This window comes from Onychostruthus taczanowskii, unplaced genomic scaffold (genome assembly GCF_017590055.1).
Source record: "Onychostruthus taczanowskii isolate IOZ18803 unplaced genomic scaffold, ASM1759005v1 scaffold97, whole genome shotgun sequence".
In the NCBI taxonomy this organism is placed as follows: Eukaryota; Metazoa; Chordata; class Aves; order Passeriformes; family Passeridae; genus Onychostruthus; species Onychostruthus taczanowskii.
The window spans coordinates 1,411,928-1,434,155 of NW_024507768.1; the positions used below are offsets into that span (position 1 = coordinate 1,411,928).

The 22,228-nt window shown below is 43.4% G+C and overlaps 1 protein-coding gene across 4 annotated transcripts in view; it reads right to left on the minus strand.

Annotated features, from left to right (window-relative positions):
* Positions 1-16,756, minus strand: part of MAPK14 (mitogen-activated protein kinase 14) — a 22,402-nt gene extending 5,646 nt beyond the window's left edge. The window contains exons 1-9 of one of the 4 annotated variants that reach the window (XM_041427169.1): positions 16,210-16,755; positions 9,513-9,642; positions 9,092-9,150; positions 8,607-8,718; positions 8,074-8,103; positions 7,605-7,652; positions 7,054-7,168; positions 6,048-6,119; positions 617-696 (exon numbers count right to left, since the gene is read on the minus strand). In XM_041427169.1, the coding sequence (XP_041283103.1) occupies positions 617-696; positions 6,048-6,119; positions 7,054-7,168; positions 7,605-7,652; positions 8,074-8,103; positions 8,607-8,718; positions 9,092-9,150; positions 9,513-9,642; positions 16,210-16,325 (762 nt within the window). In that variant the 5' untranslated portion in view covers positions 16,326-16,755. Of the gene's footprint in view, positions 1-616; positions 697-6,047; positions 6,120-7,053; positions 7,169-7,604; positions 7,653-8,073; positions 8,104-8,606; positions 8,719-9,091; positions 9,151-9,512; positions 9,643-16,209 lie in introns of all 4 variants that reach the window. The other 3 variants (XM_041427170.1, XM_041427172.1, XM_041427171.1) reach the window with 3 other exon arrangements.
* Between the last annotated feature and the right edge of the window lie 5,472 nt (positions 16,757-22,228).

A 22,228-nucleotide genomic window follows, 5' to 3' on the forward strand; every position in this document is an offset into this window, starting at 1 on the left:
AAAATGGGGGTCACCCTCCCAAAGTGACTGCAGGAAGCATTTCTGGTGCTCCTTGGTAAAATTATCCCACACAGCACAAGTGAAGAGCAGACTCTGCTGTGTGCCCTGGAACAGCTGCTACAGAAAGGCACCTAAAAGGCATTTTCTGCTACAAAAACAAAGATATGGCAGCAGTGTTTCAGAAATTAATCACACTACAGAAGGGACCGTGTGTGTTTAGAGGATAACACACCTGCTCCTATTTAGAAAGATCCCTGGGTATGCAATCTGGAGAAGCAGTAACTGAGACAAGCCTCAAGCTCTTAGCTGTGAAAAATACTTCCCCAGTAACACCTGATGATACAACAGATCACAAAGCATAAACCCACAAACTGAGAGAGAAGTCACGAAGCAGAAAATGAGAATATGGAAGGATGAAACCATACCATGGGCAGAGGTAAGAGGAATAAAGATACACAAAGCATAACTTAAAGCCATCCAAGAGCAAAAAATTACAAAGGAAGAAAAATAACAGAAAATAAATCCCAACACATTCTACAGATAAGTCTACAGGAGAACAACACACAAACTTGTGACTTCTGAAAGGGCAGATATTACAATCAAAGTGTAAACTCACAGACTCTGAGGAGATTTTCTTCAAAAGCTCAGGCCCTGGCGTTCCAACGAGTCTCAAAATGAGCTTCAACTGATCAATATCTAATGATGGACCATAAAGGAAAATGCTGGGAGAAATCAAAATGAAAAGCGCAACACATCACCCTATTAATGTTGAAAATTAATTCTTGCCAAGGCCTCGACTCAAAAGCTATTTTAGGCAAACCATATTCATTCCTCTTGTTACAACTGAATGTAACTGAGCTCTCTCTGTATCAGACAGATTGAACACCTTGTCTACAGGTACCCCACATGCATGGAATTGGGCACTGCATCCTGAACTATGTTGGAGCAGAAATCTTTAGCCCCACTGGCAAAGGCTGAACTTCCATGCTCCCTTCACCCCCTCAGGCCCCACACCAAGCTGCAGTTCACAGGATTAGGTTGCATTAGTAACAGCTGAAATAAAGCAGAAGGCTGGAAAGGGTAGGCACTCATATTAAGAAGAAAGTCAAGGTTTTTTGTGAACACCTTCCAAGCTCATTCAGCCATTTGGGAGGTAAGGAAATGATTGGACCCTGCAGCATCACTTCCCCCTGGGCACACCCTGGGCAGCTGAGCTGCTGCAGCTGGCACAGGGTCCTGCCCTGGCACAGGGGATCAAACACCTGAACCCTGGGACCACCAGGGCAGGGGGGATCAAACACCTGAACATCCTGACCATCCCTGCTGCAGCAGCAGGGAGAAACAGAGCAGGGGCTCAGGCTGAACACATGTGTGTGGAAAGCTCTCAGGATGGAAAGAATGTTTTACCAGGGACACAGCTCCAGCAGGCCACGTGCCAGCCTGAGCTGTCCCCTTCAGCAAGGCCTGGGTGACAAAACACACAGCTGAGGGGGGGAATCCATCAAAGACAGTTTTATGGCTAAATCTCAAGACACTAAGAAGACAAAGTATCTTTTTGAAAACCATCAATGCATCATCTCCCTTCTTCCCTGAATTATCCTCCACAGGGATTTCAGACTGTCCATAATGTTTATATTTGCCTTTAAAATTACACCAAAGTAGTTCCACAAATTTTTTTAGATAATCTTGTTTTCTGGGATCAATGCCTTCCTGATGGCTGAAGATACAGCTGGCAGTTTCTTCTTAGAGCATCTTTTAATCTGAGTACTGCAAGAACTTCAAAAACTCACCTGTTTAAAAAAACCCTAGAAAACAACCCAGAGTTCCTGTAATACTGGCAAACTCTGTATGAAGGAAATCACCAATGCTTTGCTAAAACCACCATCTTTTGAGGTAAACTTTGGTCTCAAGTTTTATCTATCAAATTAATTAAGAGCTCTGGAATTAGCCCTTTGCCAGAACAGCTGAATTAATTCTTCACTTGTAAAGTTACTTGGCAAACTTCTAGCTACCAAAAACCTAAAAGTAAACCCAATATCTATTTAGATTTAGCACAGCTGGACTGCAAACTCTGAACAATGCTTAAAATGAGATCAGAATATCCACTGCTGTAGGAGAATTAGCAAAGGGCACTCTACTAACCACAACTGGCTCATTTCAATTAGATTTTCTTCAGAGCTATTTAAAACAGTCCTTACTTCTTTCACTTATAGCAGTTGAAGTGCAAATTTTAGATGCTAACAGGCCACAGCTCAGTTTAAGTATTTAAGTTATTTAAAGGCATTTAGAAGCCTGTGCACTGCTGTGCCAACAATATTGCTGCCCTGTTTGCTAGTGGAAGATACTTCTCAGATAAATAAGAAAAAAGACAGACTATGGAACTGGCTCTGCCAAAACCCAACCCTGCTTCTGGTTTTAGGCCTGCCATCCATAACCTGCTGAACTGCAGCATTCTTTAACTACAGGGCCCAGCACCTCCCAGAGAAATGAGCCACAAGTAATTAAAGACAGGAAAGAGATTTAGTAAATACAAAGCAGAGGAAAAACACCAGCACATGTGCATGGAGAAGGAAAGCACAGCATGCAAACCCCAAGTGCCATCCTCAAGGTACTCCCAAGGACTGATGAGGGATTCTAAAATTCAGAAAATAACCTGCTATCACCAGCAGCAGCAAATGTCACAAGATGGTAACAGCTTATCCAGGCAAAGCAAAGTTCCAAGTTGTTTTAGCTGCCATCTCAAGCAAGAATAAGGTGTATCAGAAGAATATGTCATTTCAGACTGGTTAGGTATCATGGAAGTTTCACAGTACTGAATAAAAACAGTAAAAAAAAAGAACACTCTCCAGAGTTTAAGGGAACACAAAACATACAAAAATGCTAAACTAGTACAAGAAAAAGCTAGATTTTCTTATTTTTATTTTATATTATTTTCTGCAAGTCAAATATTCAAACAAAGTCAACTTTCATACTGATTTGTATGAATCATTCACATCCAGCGCTGTAAAAATTTAATTAATATGTGTTTAACAGAAACTGATCTTGGCATCAGACAGATACAACAATACCAACAAGAAAGCCTCAGCTAAGCCTCCCATGCACAGAACATGTTGAGTTGGAAGGGACCAACAGGGATCAGAGTCCAGTGCCTGGAGGATTCTGATTTTCATCACCTCACTTTTTGGTCTCTGACTCCTTTTCCAGTCTTGATCCCCTTCTCCACCTCCTGGCAGAGGCTTCACCAGTATTGGAAATCCATCTTTCATCCAAATGCTTCTACCCATAGATTAAACAGGGATAATACAATTACCTTACATTCAGTGTAAATTAGGAGTACTTCAGCAATCCTGCAGAGCTAAGCCCAAATTAACCACAGGGTTTTTTCCTTAGAGTATCTCAATTCTTGCTTTAAGTCAATGATAGCTGTGTTTAGAATCTCTACAGATTCAGAAGTTTAAACTCAATATTTATTTATCAGAGGCACAATCATCACAGACAGCACTGAAGATCCTCATTTTCAGAGTCCAACTTTTTTACTTACCTGATTAAATGAACTTACAGCTTACCTGCACTGAATGGGTGCTCCCCAGGCTGTACAAAGAAATGTGTGAGGGACTGTAAATAACATCACAGCATTTCTGCCAAATCCTTGCTGAAAGGGTCCAACCTTTCAAACAGAACCATCTGAACAGGGGGATGATCATCCTGAGAAGCCATTACATATTCTGTCACTCTAATTTTGGAAATGTGAGGCTACACAGTTGAGAAAATTTACATCTTGAGACCAATATTTCAAATGTCCAGCTGTCAAACAGGAGCAATTTCCAGCAACACAAAGTCCCATTGCCTCCAACTGCACAGGGAATTTTCTAGAACTGCAGTGGATTTGGATGTATCACATCCTTGGCTACTGGACACAAGGCAAACATACCTTGAATTATTCATGTTAATATTAACTCCAAAGTCACTAAGTCAGCAATTGTACAGTGACACTACAGGAGGAACAAGAGCCTCTGCAAATCTGTGGGTACAATGAAATTAAGAGCCAGAACTACCCAACAGGATCTAAACCTAGAAAACCCCTTCAACTCTCTCCTAAAACAATGCACATATAAAGATTTCTAAGAGCCTTCAGGAAGGAACTAGAACTGTTATCTTAATTCTGCTTGCTGTCTTGAGATGCCAGCAAACCTGGAGTGAAAGCTGCCAGCCAGGGTCCTTTCAGCCCTTGGGTAAGAGTTCCATGCACAAACAGGATTCAGAACCAACCCTGCTCTCCTTTTAGCTTTAACCTCATGATCAAAAAGCACAAACACAGAAGGACTGGAAGAATTACAGTACTACCAAGTTTTGTCTAAGATGGGAAAGGATTGGGTCTGTTTTTCTTAAATCTAAGCAACTCAGAACAGAAAGAGCATTTCATTAAAAAGCATTACCTGCCATTTGCAAATGAAATGGAGCATTTAAAGTAAATCATCACAAGCATCTGCTGGGAGACACAAATGAATGAAGTACCTTATTATGATAAAGCAAATAAATTAGATCCTGGAAGTATTCATTTTGCATTGCAGATATCAGTGGCTTTAATTTACAGCTAAGAACAGAGTTGGAGAAAAAACTTCTCAGATTTGGAAGAATCACCATTTTGTTCAATTCATAAAAACCACAAAATAAATCAAAACCATGAAGCATTTCTTACACATTGAAAATCCTATTACAAATATTTTAGTTGCAAGTGTCAAGTTCTTTAAAATCTCAAGTGTCACTGTTGCTAGGGTTAAATAGTGGCAAAAGCTTAAAGGCTTTTGCTTTGTTTGAATGAACAGTTCTTGGTATCTCAGTTTTTCTTAAAAGAAACCAAAAAGTCCAAACCAACCTACACATGCTGAATCAACAGATAAAAATATACCAGCTTTTGTTTAATTCAGTTTCTGTCTCTGACAAGAGAAAAATACAGCAGAGATGACTACACAGCACAGTACAACAAATTCAGAGAGAAATTATGAGATGGAGTCAAGAAGACAGAGAGGAGAGGATAAAGTTAAAGCACACTGAAAAGAGGTGACACTGAAAGCTGGAATGAAAGCTGCTCCTCAGGAGGGAGTTTTGGAACCCAGATGCTTTCTGAAGGTAGATAAACAGCAGGCAGCAGCTTTCTTTTCATCAGTGCTAACATACTGGAATTAACTGACACAAATACTAACAAATTAACAGAAGTTATCAAAATGAACAGACTGTGGTTGAAATAATAAACTTTGGTAAAAGGTGGGCAATGTCATTTTCTCTGGCAAATGAAAGCCCAATTTCTAGGCAATGAAAAATCTTGCCAGTAGTAAATTACACCCCAATCTTGTGTGGCTGAGCAAAAATTTTAAGTGCAACAATTTGCATCAAGTCTCACTTCCAATTTCCTGGGGAAAATATGACCAAATCTCACAAAGTTCTCTCAAATTTACCAAAGTGTCCTGCCCAGCCCACTTTGATGAGGCAAAAAAAAATATTTTGGAAAGATCTTATTGAAGGTTGAATTTTCACATCAGTATAAGCACACTGTGAAAGGAGGTTCAGAGTCAAGCATGGAAATGGAACCTAAACATTTCAGAGCAATTTTAATGAGAACCTTGGCACTAAAGAATCTGCAAAAATCTAAATAAAGAACCTGCTTTCACAGCCAGGATACCTCCAGGAGAAAAGAAGAGAGGCCAGAAGGGAATCACATTTGCAAAAGACCTGAAGCATGAGAGGATTCTTGGCAGACATCCATGCAAGTATTAGCTAGAAACTCAACCAATAAATTTAAATAAACTTAAAGGAAAGTAACAGAAACAAAGAGTATATAAATCTAATGATGACAACAGACAATAAAGAGGAACAGATGTGCAGCAAATTCAAGAACTCACCTCTTTGTACTGTGAGTAAAAGAAGCCATTAATTTAAAAACAAACAAACAGAAGTCCATAACTAAACCCAGAAGTTATTTTCTTGTCAATTGTGTCAAAATGAAGATCTAATTTCAATTTCAAAGACAAATTACTTCTAAAGGATACGGTCTGTGCCAGGGAACAATGTCCTTCCAGTCAACAGCTCAGCCATAATGCATCCCACTGACCAAATATCAACTGAACAAAATAAAACAGAAAACAAAACATGATGCATAAAAGTACAGCCTGAGCAGAACCATCCCATCCAACCAGAGCAAACAACTCCTCCTTGAACAGTGTCACAGCACTGAAACAATCTGAAACACATGGCAAGCTAACTGAGACTGTTCTGTGTCATCTGAAACTTGTACAAATAACAGAATTCAAGATCAGGAACTCTTCCTCCAGATTACAACATGACCTGAACACCAAAGAGCTGGGGAAGAATCTAAACCAACAAAGGGGAAGAAACCTGTCCAAGAGGACTCTGAGGAATGGATTTGCATGTGGCTTTACATAAATGCTACCCAAACAACCACCAACCATTGCACTGATGATACAAGACAGGCCCATACGTGTGCAAGAGGGGGAAAAACCTTAAGGTACTGATCTATGAAATGGGGGTAGCACATCATTTTATTTGGTGTTCTCCTGCACAGAACTATTCTGAGACTGATTTTCTTCTCTGTGCCTGATCTGCAAGTATTGCTGGAGAGAAGATACTGGAAACTGTGAGGAAGATAAATCTGTGAAGAAGTGGCTAAGAGGAGAGAAAAGGATGGGAGATTTATCCACTTTTTGTCATTTCTTCACACTATAGCTCCAGACATTCTCCACAACCAGACACATCCCAGTCACTTATTTTAAAAACCACTCTGCTAGGGAAAGCAAGGGGTAAGTGCTGGCAATATTTTGCCAATTGCAGTTTCAAAGGTTCAAATTGCTGGTGAATGCTATCACAATGATTCTTAACTTCCATCTGACAGAAAGTGGTTCAAACTCCAGCCCCAAAGCTTAATTACCAAGAGTGCCAACTTAAGCAATCAAATGGAGGGGAGCAATCTCTTTTTTCCCCCTCACAATTCAGCAACTTGACAAAACAGAGAATTCTTGTGCTGGCTGAAGGCATTACCTGTCTGGTTGTAGTGCATCCAGTTCAGCATGATCTCAGGAGCCCTGTACCACCGGGTGGCCACGTAGCCAGTCATCTCATCGTCCGTGTGCCGCGCCAGCCCGAAATCCAGGATCTACAAACACAAACACAGCAGCTGCAGGGCAACAGTGCAACCCACCCAGCACACACTGCAGGCAAGCACTCAGTGGGGGACAGGAGAGGTGGGAGAGCTGCAAAAACAGATCATGAAACTAAATTTCACAACCTGGGAAAAGACACTAGGCTAGAACAGCGTAGGACTCGACAGTCGGAACTGGGGCTGGGTATCTTGTCTCCAAAACAAGAAAACACAAACTGAAGCTGTTAACTCTGCACTTTCATGATGATTCACTGAAAACACAGGACCAGATACAAAAACCACATCCTTACAACTCTACAGCTGGGAAGCAGATTATTGCTTTTCTATGAAAGTATTTTCAAAAGGAATTGTTTTGACACTTAAGTTGCAAGGGACATTCACATGGCACTCAAATCTCAGTCAAACAAATCAGATTTTTTAATTACATTACCTTTAGCTCACAGTCTTCATTAACAGCTAGGTTACTGGGCTTTAAATCCTAAAAAATTAAACATCAGCATTAACAGTGGAGTATGTGTTGTTTCACGAATCTGAAGTAGATACAATTGTAAACAGAGATAAAAATACAGATTCTAACTGAGTGCAAATACTAATTTTGGATAAATTATTTTATCAGAATCAGAAATCTCTTCTGTGGTTCTCAGAGGTGTCACATATAACCAAAAATGCATAAAGGTAAATACAAATATGCAGCACCAACGTTAAGAGAAAAGTTAATTCACAAAGCAAAATTATGAATCTTAACAACCACTTCCCCTGTTCCAACTTTTTACTACTTAACCAAAAAAATTCTCAGAAAATTTTCTCTGGTTTTTCTTGGTGCTACTTGTACATGTTCATGTTTAATTTTTTTAAGATATTGTTTCACTACAGGAAACAATCTTAGAATGAATACTCACCCTGTGTATTATGTCAGCTGAATGGATGTACTGTAAAATAAGATGACAAAATTTATGTAACAGTCCAAGCAGCCACCTCCTCATCTCTTCCCTGGAAAATACTGCCCTAGCCCAGCCCACACAATTCAGATGCTCCAGTCTGCCTGTGTGTCTGTGGGTTTCACCAGGTGGGTGTTCCACTTTGCCTCTCCTTAGGAACACCCAGGCGTGCTGCCACACGAGTGGAACAACACAAGTAAACAAAACTGAAGAAATGGAAAATTCATTGCCAGAGCAGACCAGAGGGCATCACAGTTCATCATCCTCTAGACTGTGCCCATAGAACACATAAAAATGAGAGGTAACCTCACTGATGCAGAGCTCCAGAGAGGCAGAAGTGAAAGAACAATAATAAAATGTTATTCTACAATGCTTTAGGGAAGTTACAGAAGCCCTATGCACACATCTGAATTTCTGAGGGTGTAACATTCACCAGGAACTCCCACCCCCTCCATGGTGAGCTGTCCCCATTCAGGGAAGACAGGGACACTCACCTTCAGGCCCCGAAGGATCTGGTAAATGAGAAACTGCACGTGGTCATCAGTGAGCTTCTGGCATTTCACAATGTTGTTCAGGTCTGCTCCCATGAGATGTGTCACCAAGTACCTGTGAACAAAAGCAAACACGTGGGCTGTGAAGCAATCTCTTGAGTAGGATTAGGATAAAAATTCCCTATAAAGCTCCAGTAGCAGAGCTGACTGTCCCAAAGCACGTTGTTCAATGAAACAGAGATCGTGACACTTTAAATAAGGTAGCAAATTGGTAGAGTGATTCCAACAGCACTGGGCAGTAAACCACAGCAGGTGAACAATTGTGACAAGTCCAATAGCTTAGGATGTAGTATAACTTTGTGCTGGAATTCAGGATTATTTGTGAGTGATGGCAGACCAATTAAATAGACAAATATTTCTGTCATAAACTGGGAGGTGTAAGCAGATACAAAAGACATTTTGTTGCAATCTTCAGAGAAGTTACCTACACATCATTGAATTCTTCTAGTGATTTGGCAGGGGTGAACACATCCAACAAGCCAATCACCTAAAAAGAAAACAGTGAAAAGCTGTGAAATATGCTTATAGCACACTACGATACAGTTACTAAGATCCTTTGTGGCACTGAAGCATTTATTCCAGTAGATGTTTCATTTCCATCTGTTCAGTGCTTTATGCAAGCCAACGAGGCCTTCTGGAACTTGAAAACCTGCTGCAGGCACACGTGAGAGCTCTGCAGCTCCATTCACTCCCTCAAATCATCACGACAAGATCCTCCAACACCCTGCACTGCAAGCTTTGCATTCAGCACGAGCAAAAAAACCATAAGCACCAAGAAAACAGCAATCCATCAGGATGGATGCTCAGCCCAGCTTGAGGGGAGCAGTCCCAGCCCCTCCCTGCGCTCACGTTTTCGTGTTTCATGTGCTTGAGCAGCCGCAGCTCCCGGTAGGTTCTCTTGGCGTGGATGATGGACTGGAAGGGCCGCGACAGCTTCTTCACCGCCACCCGCAAACCAGTCTTGGTGTCAAAGGCAGAACTGCAACACAGGGCAAGCAAATCACCACATTAACTCTGAGGAATGCCTTCAAATCCACAGAGTTACAGCAACGCCACTTCTCCAGGGAAAACGGTTTCTGGGTGTCCCGGTCCATAACCTGCACGCCGCCCAAAATCCTCACAGTTTTAGGCAACTGTTGGTTTCTGCAGAAAATGTTTAAAAGGGGAGTCTTGTCCACACAGTAAAGGGAAATCTTGTAGAAAGAAAGAGAAATGTTTATGACTTTGCTGTCTGAAGTGCTCTTAAACATAATTATGCACTAAAACTCTGGAGAGACGAGTACTTGTAAATACTACCACTATTCCTAAACATACTTTCAAACACCACACTTGATCACAAAATGCTATGCTCAAAATACTATTTTCATGGTTTAAATCCACACAAAAATCCAGAACTTGTGCCTAATAAAATCAGTTATGATTGTTGTTAATCATAACTGAAGCTGAAATTAAATTTCTTTGGTAAATCCCATCCAATCACCAAGTTCTGTTATATAAAAGTGCATGTGAATGAATGATAAGTAGCTGTACATTACCAAAACTTGTCCCTTTGTACACACAAACAGTATTTTTCCTTAAGAGTCCATGGGGACTTTTAATCCTACTCAGAAACTAAAAAAATATATATATATAAACACACGCAAATATATATATAATACAGTAAAATTATATTTAAAGTAATTTCTTAAGCAACTCATAAAGCTGTCCAAAAGGAAGGAGGAGGAGAAAGAGAGGATATGAAATCAACACTTCACTCAAGGCAATGAATATGGGGAAAGCATGGAATGGAAAAAGTCATACAAGGACAATACTGGTTGATTTTCCTGCTGTATTTATGATTCAGGTGAACTCCTGATTCCATTTAAAAGTGAGTATGCACTAGTTCTTGATAAACATCAAGCAAAAAGGAATGCTACATATTCATAAAGTGTGAAATAACAAAGCTCAAAACCACTCCCAAGAGCAGTCCTAGAATAAACCCACAATTGCACATGCAACCCACAACGCCCACCCCACCAAAGGAGCTATTTGAAATAAAGGCTGCTGTCATTTACTTTTAAAACAACCACCAAGAATTAACCTGCAAAAAGACTCCTTATCTGAAATTTGCCCATTTTCCAAGGAATTTGGTAAGTGAAGTTTATGAGAAATAGAAAACACAACACCAGCAGCCTCCTGTGAGCAGTGACCCTTCCCCCAGGCCCTGGCAGGGATGGAAAAACCCTCTGTGCACAGTGGAAGAAGAGCATCTCCCTTTCTATAAAGGGCATGCAGAGTGGAAAGACCTTTCTGGAAAACACACAGGAGTGCAGCAGGTCACAGCAGCACAACCTGCCAGAGCTGAATTACCCAAGCTACGTCACACTGGCTCAAAAACACCCCTTAGCAATTACTTCCACATGCAAGTTATCCTTTACACCCCAGCCTGGCACACAAAAGAAGCCATGGAACATTCACTTCTTAATGTTGATTTCAAATTCTCAAGTTTTCACACATCACTAGGAAAAAAAAAAAAATCAATATTTAAGCGGCAACACTTCATGAAATTTAGAATTCAATTATTTTTCAGTCTTGGGTAAAAATCACCATCCTGCAATACACAAATGTCTCTAGTTCAGCCTGAAAATACCAGCATTCTACTGATACATAAGGTGTTTTCTGGGACTTAGAGCAAAAATAAGAGTAGCCATCATCATTCAGCACATGCTGCTGTAAATTAGTCATGGATCTTCACCAGTTTCCAAACAATTCAGGTCCAAAATGCAGCAAATACCAGAAACTCTTTCATCTTGCAAAGAAGGGGATCCCCTGCACCTCAAACCTCCACAGCTCCAGAGTCAAGTTTCTCTTTTGGTTTCCAAGATTTTGAGATTTCAGAGCCACCAAACATAAAATAAGCTGTTTCAGGATTCAGATGAAATTCAGTTTCACTTTTTCTTTTTAAATTACATTCTTTGGGGTCATATCAAGTCACTGTGCTGTTGCAGTAGCTGTAGAACCTCCAAGGGAACTGCAGTCAGCAGTACTGGTTAAACAGCACAATGCACAAGCTCAGGAAAGAAAATTCTGTATAACTGAATATTCACAACCTAGACTTAAAGTCAGAACACAAAGTCTGGTCATATTTGAGGCCTAAAGACTATTTCCCCACAGATAAATCATGCTGAGTAATTTTCTGCCAATACAGATAACTGGCTAATGAACAGCTACAGAGCAGCTGTCAGCTGGAGAACATTTTAAAGAACACTGAGCTGCCTTTCATCACAGACTTTAAAACAGCTGCATTACACTGATCATATTTCAGCTAAAGAAGCCCAATTAGGAAAAAATTGCTCTATCCACAGTTTTAAATCCCTTTTAAAATAAGATCAGCACAAATTTAGAATTTATCACACTTTTTTTTTAACCTCTTACATAGTACTGTGCTATGGCAAATGAACTGCATCCACCTCACCCTAAGTGAGCTAAAATTACAATTCTGATCTAACCTGAATTGAATCCAGAGCACAGGAGGTAGAAGAAAACAATTACTTTAGAGAACCAAGTAACAAGGTTACTTATGAGCACAATTTATTTAAATATTAAATAATCAGAATGTTAATTTTTGTGCAAAGGCTATGTTGCTAAATACATGCTGCTCATTTGCTAGTGCCTCTGCAAATACCCAAGCTAACAGAATCTCCTTAGTGCTACCTCTGAGGTTAATTTATGCACTCCTAATCAGACAGAAAAACACAGTTAACACCTGACAGTTTATTACTGACTGCAGTCACTTCTGTACCTGCACACTTCAGTCATCACCCTCCCAAAACACGATAAAAGTTACAAATATCATTCTCCTGGCCTAGATTAGCTTCTGCTTCTAAGAAAGCTGCAATAAAAATCTCCCTGTAGGACAGATGTGCTCTCACAAATTTCCCTTTTTAATGTACCAAGCTCCCCTGCAGTCCAAACTCCTTGCCAGCACTTTCAGAGCTCTGCTCACAGCTTTTCTGTGCCTGCCCTTCTCCCACTCCAGTGCCCCCTCCCCACACATCTTCTGCCAATCCTTCCTGTGTGGCTGCTTCATCCCACTCAGTTTTACAGTTCCTATCACTCCTCACAGATCTGCCACACCTCACTGGGGGAGCAGGCACCTGTCCCTCCAAGCACACGCAGGATTTGGAGGCATTGCACGCTTTGATAAGGGATTAGGAAAAAAATCCACAGAGCAACTGTTTCTACAAATGTGGTGTTTAGGGTTATTTCATTTCCTCTAGACCCTAATGCTTTAAAATTTGTTAAATCTATAATGTTTCTCTGGGAGCTCTCAGTCCCCAAGAAACTCAGACTCAATACAACTGTGGGTTGAAATGGGAAGAAATCACAGGTTTTGGAGGGCTGTATCACCTGACAGTCTATTAAAAAAAAAAAGCTAAAAAAAAATCTTATGCAAGATTTTGAGGAAGAGTAAGTGTTGGCTGTTCAATCCTTTCCAAATTAAGGCAACACAGATAGCTTGCAAAGCAATTAAACCAAGCCCCTTATTTTACAAAGGCATTAATACAACAAAGAACAGCTGCAAAAATATAACAATTAAGTAAACTAAGAGTATACCAAACGAAGTGCTTCACAGCCTTTTAGAAATTGATGGGAAATTTGTGAAAACACCATTTTGCTTAGCTCAGAGCTGGCTGAACTGATGCCAGGAGTCAAGACTTCAGCACAGGCAAGAAATGAAGCAATCCTCCAAGTGAAGTGAGTCACCAATCAATCCCATCTCTGTTCAGCAACTTCCCACTGCAAGATGTTGTATTGTCTAGGCCCCTCTCCTCCTTACATGAAAAATTACAAAATGGATATGTCAGGAGCCCTTTCTCCAATGCAGGCCCGGTTACAAAAGCATGCAAGAGACTGTGTTGTACAAATACACAAAACGTTGCAAGAATGAATGAAACAGCATTTCACACAACAGATGCCATGGCAATTGCTACTTGACTTAGGAAGAATCAATCTGAGGATATGTGCAGATTTTTCCTCAAAGTTTCGGAACTGAATCCCTGTTTGCATCTCCAACACATGCAGGTTTTAAAAAACGGATCCTGAAAAATACCTGAGCTGGCCATTTGAACCTCATTCTTCCAACACTGCAGTGGTTGCTCTCATTTCAGGCAGTCTCAGGCTGCCTGCAGAAAAAGCTCTGCCTCCATCCATTCCTCCCCAGCAGTCTGTCTGTGCACGAGGGAGCTCCAGGCCATGCTCACAGCACATTCAGAGCAGCCCACAACAGCTCCCTAGTCTGAGTGACTCATCTGGCACCTTAATGCTTTTTTTTAATTCATTTTCTCCTCCATTTTCTGGAGATTCCTCATTTTTAAACGCCTCATTTTGACAACTTAAATAACAGAGCATATTGGATTATATTTGAATACAATAATGCAGTGAACATACATGAAAATCTATTTCCCATTTTAAGGATTGTTAAAACACCACTATGTACTATCCCAACAGGGATACACCAAACCCCAAATGAAACTTTTTACTGGAGAGAAAAACACCATCTCTAAAGGGACAGAGCAGAACAAGTCCTTGCAGGAATACCATAAATAATATGCATCACCACTTATAGCTTAATAAACGTCCATAAATATGCAAAAGTTTTTGTTGTTTTCTTGAATTTTTCAATTCTGACATACTTTCCATATCACTACATCTTTTCTGAAAACTATTTTTAGAAGAACATAGAGGAAGCCATTAACATGAACTGTAAAAAGACTCTGCCACATGTCTGAAATTGCTTCCAATACAAAACTGTTTCACTTGGTCTGAACAAAGTTGCACAATCTTTGAAAGTTTTGACACAGCAAAACAGGAAATTCATGATGCAAACTCGTTAGTTACTGGTTGAAAACAAACTTTGCAAGTATTACATGTACAATGGAGATTGTAGGGAGGGGGAAGAGAAAATGGGAGTGGGGTATATGATGTAGGATCAACCTTAAAATACAAAGAACAAGGCACCAAGCAAATTAATTTCCCATTCCATCTCAGGAGTTGCATAACTCTGTGACACTTACAGGGGTATTTATCAGCTGTGTCAACAAGGTCCTTCTTTCACCAAAAGAAACCTGTCTATTCCCTTCCAATCAAAACCATTCTATAATTATATTAAAAAAAAAAAGAAACAAACCAAAAACACACCTCAGCAAGCATATTGGTTATTCTTGCTACAAAATTGACCTGCCTGGTTTACTTTTATGAAATGCAAGCCTCTGCACACTTCAATCACAGCATTTTAAGAAATGCAAGTTATTTAAGCTCAACTTACCAACAATTTTATAACAGGTTAAGAACAGCTGAGCATTTCATTAAAACTGTAGCACGTGCAAAGGAACTTATTTTCTTTACTAGCAAAATGCAGCATGTGTCCCTCCTTACAATAAAATTGATACCCATAATGCAAATTTGCATACCACATTAATAAAAACATATGCATGCCTGCTCAAACACAACAGCAAATCAGCTTTGTAATTATGCACCCATATTTCAAAATTCTGCTCACACTTTGACAGAACCAAAGAACACAGAAGAAAACCCAGAATGCTCATGTGGAAGACGTTTCTTAATCAAAGGAGGCAGTAATCTGTGAACATTTAACTAAATGACTGCTAAAGTCTGGAGTCAAACTGATTCAAACACTACCTTGTCTTTAAGCTTAAGCCAAGTATGCAGCTCCATTTATGTTTAATGATCCACCGCAGCTCAGCAGAGAAGCTACAAATTAAGGAGGCATTGTATCTCACACACGTAGCCTGGTTTGTGCCTATTGGGTAAGCATTAAAAACTAAACTCTTGCAGCTCCCTGTATTTCTGCAGGTCTCACAGCAGGACTTTACTCTCCCGGGGAGCACATACTGCAGTAATTCCATAGCAATAAAACGAGTCCTCCCGTGTTCATCTATTATTGCCGAGAAAACATCGGCAATAATATTGTGAATTCACTGTAACAAGTCAGGAGTACAAAAACAGCCCTCCCAGCATTCCCCCTATTTCTTGCCTATCACCAAATTCCAGATGAAAACACAATTGCCTCAAATACAATCTATCCTTCAGGTCCAGAAGGAAACTGGGACGAGCTCTGCAAATCCAGCTATGGGGGGGCTTCCCAGGCTCCATGCCTCTGCACTCCCCACCTACTAACTGCAAGAAATCACACCGAAATGTGTCCACATGAGCTCATTGGGGCGGGGGGCCGGCAACGACACATTATTATCTCCCCCTGCAAAAATGTTTCAGAGCCACCTGCCATGTGGTGCAATCCCCGACGCATTCCAAAGGCGAGACTGCGGCTTCCCGGCAGCACCGCGCGTAAAACCGGCAGGGAAAAAAAAAAAAAAAAATGTCTTTTGCAGGAGGCTGGTGGGGAGCTGGGGGACAGGAGCGCCCCGGGGACAGACGAGCCCCGCTGGCCGCGGCGCCCAGCCCTCACGGCTCCCGGCGGGGCACAGGGGGCCGCGGGGCGGGGCAGCGACCTAACGCGACCTCCCCGTCCCCTCCCAGCACTCACCACACCGAGCCGTAGGCCCCGGAGCCGACCGGGGAGAGGTTCTGGTAGCGCTCGGGCACCTCCCACACCGTCTTGTTCAGCTCCTGCCGGTAGAACTTGGGCCGCTCCTGAGACATCTCGGTTGCGGAGCCCGCCCCGCCCGGCCCGGCGGGAGGGGGAGGCTCTGCCTGCGGCTGCAACAGCACCGCCGCCGCCACTACCTCCTTCTCCTCCTGCAGCGGCGGCAGCAGCGACTTCTTCCTTCCTTCCTTCCTTCCTTCTTGCGACCCCTCCCCCGAGCGCTCCCGGGCGGGGGCAACCCCGCAGCAGCGACGCCCCCGCTGCCGCCGCCGGCCCCTCACGCTCCGCCCCGCGCCGCCGCTGCCCCCCTCCCACAGGCACGGGGGGCGAGGCCGAGCGCGGCCCTGTCACCGCCTTCCCCCGCCGCTCTCCCTCCCTCCCTCCTCTCCCTCGCCGGGCTGTGCCACAGAGAGGGGCGGGATGGCCCCGTGAGGCGCGGCCGGCGGTCGTGCGGCCAGCGGAGAGCGAGGCGGGGGCGCCGGCGTGCGGGGCGGGGACACGCTCCCGCCGCAGGTGGGACGGCGCAGGCGACACCGCAGGCGACACCGCAGTCATCTTGCTCGCCCCTCACGCCCCGCCTCGAGCGGCGCAGCCAAGCTCCGACCCCGTGCACAGCCCAGGCAGCCGCGGGCACTGGCCCCGCTGTCCCCGCACGGCCCGAGCGCGGAGCCGCTCCCCGCGGGCGGCACAGCTCGGAGCTCCTCGGGGAGAGCTCCTCGCGAGAGCTCCGAGCCCAGGGCGCAATGCCCCAATATGGAGCCCGCGCGGCCGCGTCTCGCGAGAGCGGCGCTGAGGGCGGCGGGGCCGGGCCCGCGCCGAGCGCGTTCCGCCTTCCCCTCAGCGGAGCCTCGCTTCTCCTTGAGCTGTTCTAAGAGTAAAAAGAAAAGGAAAATAGATGAGAAAGCTTAGCTAGGGCAGCACAGGGTGAGTAACAGCGTGCCAGGGTGTATCTCAGCCCTAGTGCGCCTGGAGCCTTGCAGGCTGGTATGAATTGTTCCTGTAAAGTTCCCGAGGATGTTTTGTTCCCTCCCAGGGATGTCAGGTCAGGGGTGTTGGGGAGAGCTGAGCTCGCACTGCACAGATTACCCAGCGTCCTGATCGTTCTCTGTGTTTTTTGAGAATAAGCTGCGTCTCAATACTTCTCAAAAGGCCTTGCAATATCAAAGATGTGTTTGCTTTCAAGTGCATGCATAAGTCTCAAGTTATTAAGTGCAGCAGGTTAAGCTAATTTTGGGGTGGAACCCACGGGGTCTTCACCAGGTAGTAAGTACAGAATATCACAGAAAATAATTAATGTTAGGGATTTGTGTTCAAGGCCACTTAGCTTTTCATCTCAAGCTTTAGAAAGGTGAGTTGTTAGCAAGATATACACATTCTGAATGGGTTATGGAAGCTTGCTTTTAAAACATTTGGCTTCCCATATCAAAACCCTTATTTTCCTCTGCACAAAGCACCCTGTCCTATGGTGCTGCAAGTCATTGAAGCCCACAGAAGTAAACACTTAAAAGTTACCACTGCTTGCACCTATAAAGGAACTACTTCTTGGTGTCTTAGGGTTCTTAACACCTTTAATTTGCTTCCTGTGAGTTTTGCTTGTATGACCTTGCCTTGAAAAGGGTGATTGTGCTCAAGGATGTCAGACACACCTCGCGCTCTCTGTGGTTTGGAGTGGCTGGGGCATGTGTACAAGACATATAATGTAAAATACATACAAGTAAATGTAATGCTGGAGGCCCTGCTGTGGTGTCAGAAGAAACAGGTCTCAGTGATCGTGGATTTGTTTCTTTGTTTTAGTTTGGTTTGACTATGAACATCTCAGTTTTCTTTCTGAATCTCTTTTTGGATCTGGTCTGGACTCTCAATGGTTATGGCTTTTTCTGCTCTGCTAAATCCTCCTGTGAAAGCAAACACAGAATCTCTTATTCATCATTTATCTGGGCTTTGTTTCAGTGTATACTGAAACTTAAACTGTTGTTTTGAGACCGTGACAGGGCTTGAGACTCAAGACTGAGCCACTGGGTGAGGTTCTCCAAGGTGTGGTGAGCTAATCTATCAGCCTGCTGCTGCCAAAAGGGACAGGACCACACAGGGGAAGGAAAGCAGGGGAGCCAGCCTTCTCTTTCTGAATAACCAGCTCTTTCATCAGCTTAGCCACGTGTGGTACTGAAGCCTAAAACTGTGGGTCTTGTCCAACTTACACTGCTGTAAAGGAATTTTCTGGTGATAACTGCAGGCAAACAGAGCTGTAGTTTGAGTTGCTGTTGTGTTTTCTAGTTCTCAGTAACCATGAAGACTTGTCAACAAGGTTACTTTCTGTAATAGTGAGATCTTTTACGTTGTGCAAAAGCCTTCTGTTCCACTGCTGTCTTTTTAGATCTTAAAAAATGTAAGGAGATGGGATGAAATTATGGAGTCAGAGGAACAAAACCACTTGATGGTAAGCGTTGAATTGTCAATATTTATGACATGTGATGTAGAGTTAAGAGTCTGTCCATCCAAAATTACCTGATGCAATAAGTTTTGCCCAAAATTCAAAGGGAGAATTCTGCTAATATTATTGGAAATTTTATCATTGCGTGGTTTAATAAGAAAATCTCTTTTATTTCTTCCTCCAGCACATTGTTCAAGAAAAATGTCTGCCTTGCCTCCTCATGATGTTTTCCCTGTTCCTTTGCCACTTCCCTGTTTCTTGTGTTTTCTCTGTTCCCCATTTTGTATCCACTTGTCAGCAGAGCCACCCTTGACAGTGAAGTTATGGAGAGGAACAGAGCTCTGTAATGTTAATGTGAGTCCCCACAGTCACTGTTCACAGTTCAGGGATGCCAGGAGCCTCACTTATATTTGGTTTGTAAATAAAAATAAAAATCACCAACATTGCCAGGGAGTTAAAAGGAGGAGGAAGGAGCACTGGGCAGTGGGGTTAGTCAGAGTTTAGCTACTGGAAATTCTGATTCAAACACATACATGGGAAATAAATCATGTAGGTCAAGTCCTGATTTAACCCACTTATTAAATAACGTAATACAGGAAGCATCTGTCTGGTTTTGGGGAGGTGGGATAGGTTTGTTTATTTTTGCTCCCCAGATGAAGTGTTTATATGGTTTTCTTCTAGGTCAGAAGGAATCAAAATACCATCCCCTCTTTTTCTGCAGTGTTAATTAGGTCAAGTAATTGATGTTCCCAGTGCTCTGGGCTTCTCCAGCGACAGGCTATCGTGTGAACAGCACACAGAGTATTTGTGATTCATCTGAGGGGAATGCAAGGGCACAGAGGTGCCTGCCTGGCACTGATGGTGTGTGCCAGCTCTGGGATAACACCTGTGCAGGTGCCTGCAGACAGCAAACAGGGCTCACACAAGAGTGCTGCACACACACAGGTGGCTGCTTTGGACAGGGGGAAAAGTTAGGTGAGGCAGAATCTACTGCAAAACAGTTTGCTGAAGTCCAGCTGAACAGCAGAAGGTGGAATGTTTGGTTTGACATTTAAGCCTTCACGTTAAATTATCCTGCCAATAACTTAGATATTGCCATGGAGTTGAGGAAATGGTTCTGGGCAGATCTTCCTTTGAAATCTCCATTTTTTCCCAAATTTTCCAAATTTGTTGCTTTGAGACCTGTGTTCCTGTTTGGGCAAAGACATCTTTGTGTGCAAGCTGGAAAGGCATCCTGCTGAGTTTTGCAGTTTTTTGTTGTTGTTGTTTTTATTTCTCTGACAGAGTGAGAACCCTTCCAGTGGAGGGCAAAAGCTCCAAGTTTTTTATTTCCAGAGGTTACTGCACCAGCTGTCTTTGGGCTGATGGGGGAAGTGAAGGACAGAGACAGCTTGATTTCCTGAAGAACTGGAGCTTAAGCACATGCCTTTTTCTGCCAGTATTCTGCAATAATTTTTAAGCTTGGCTGTCTCAGCCAAGTTTGAATAGGGCAGGTGGCTGGAAGTTCCAGGAAAAGCAATTGTTCTGTGTAAAGTATTCCAGTAGTTGCCCCACCTAGGAAAAGAACCCAGTCTTGGCTAATCACCCTGTGCTGGGGTCCTACACCTGAAGGAGGCAAGAAGGAGGAGAAAAACCTCCCCAAATGTGCAGGAAAGCAGAGTTCATGAGTTCTGCTGCTCATGAAACCACTTAACTCCCTTACCTTGGCATTGCACATAATAGCTAATGTAAGGATATTGACCTTTCAGACTCTCCCCCATAGAAAAACCTTCAAAGAAAGAAGGTGACATCAAATATTCATGCAGGAGGGCTGGGATCAGCCCCCAGACAGGAGGTGACTGTTTCCCCAGGAGCCCCCTCTGAGGTGAGGCTGGCCTGGGAATGCAGCAGGGACCCACAGCAGCTCGGGGTGTCACCTCCAGCAGTCCCTGTGAGCCCAGCTCCTCGAGAGCTGGGGATTTGGGCTGTCCTTTGCTCCCGTGCCAGCAGGGCCCTCTCACTGCTCAGCTGGTGTCACCTCATTTTGGCAACTGCATTTGACCACCTTGACAGTCTGGCCACCCCTGGCTAAGAGTTATATCCAGACAGGAATTTGGCTTTTCAAGAAGACTGTATAGAGTCTCTTGCTGCAGAGGAAACTGAATCCTGGAACCCCTTGGACTGAAAGACAGGAAAAACTGAAGGCCCAAATGGTATTGAGTAATTCTCAAACCATGTATGCTTCCCTACATTGTTCTGGACAGTGGCCTCACGCCAAGCTTCTCTCAGCTCTGTTCAAAACGAGTAATGTAAAACCCATGAAAAGCATAGCCCTCATTTCCAGATTCTGTTGGCTCTCCTGTGGCAGCCTTGATTTAAGATGAAATGCATTCCTAGCTATTGGCACCATGAAAGTCTCCACCGAAAACTTCAGAGATTTTTTTTTTTTCATCTTGCTCAGCAAAGTTCCAAATCTTCCCTTCCTACCGTAATGACTGCAGAATTTAGCACCAGGGGACTGAAAACTTCAGAGATTTTTTTTTTTTTTTTCATCTTGCTCAGCAAAGTTCCAAATCTTCCCTTCCTACCGTAATGACTGCAGAATTTAGCACCAGGGGACAAATCAGACATCAGAATGCCAGCACGCATGGCACGGGTATTCATGCTGCAAAGCAAATATCCTGCTGAGAGGAATCCAGTCAATCCTGATCCTTTTCCCCATACAGGTGTGCAGTGCCATGACATTGTTCCCACATGTGGACAAAGCTTCTGTGCTCAGCCAAGCACAAATCCCTGGACGTGGGCTGTGAAGTGACAAAGCACCTGCTTTATAGCCAAATGTTCCACCTAACCCTCTAAAAACTCATGGAAGTCAGAGTTTAAAGGCCTGTCTATAATTTTTGTTGGCAGCCTGAAGTTCTTACCCGATGTAGTTGAGACAAGTCCAGTTGTTTGCAGGCAGCACTGCTCTAATGTTCTTCCCAGCTGGTGGGATGCCACGATGCTTTCCTGGCAGGGGCTTGCTGCAGAAACCCAGGCTGCAAATTATTGTGGTTTTATTTCGTATCCCCTACACATTCATCTTAGTCCTTCCACGTTAAATAGTGTTGAGAAAACCTGCAGATAGTAGAACCTGCAAGAGTTCTAAGGTGAATACATAACCACCTTAAAAACGGGTATTTGTTTAATGCATGCAACACAATGCCTGAACGCCCCGGTAACTGCAAAGGTTTTTTTTTCGTGGTCGTTATTAAATAAATGATTTAACATTAAGAATCTCCGAGTCTGATGGGCGTTGCACTGTGCTCGGGGCACATGATTTTACACATGGATTCAGTGCAAGGCTTTGCAGAGGCGGCCGCGGGAGGCCGGCGGGGCGGGTACAGGTGCGGGAGGTCAGCAGGCGCGGGAGCAGCACGCCCCGAGCGGACAAACGGAGCCCGCACCGTTCCCCGCGGCACTACCGGCACCGCCAGCCGCTCGTTCGGCTCGGGGCGGCTCCCGCACGGCCCCGCGCCTGCGCCCCTCCCGCGCCGCCGCCGGAGCCGC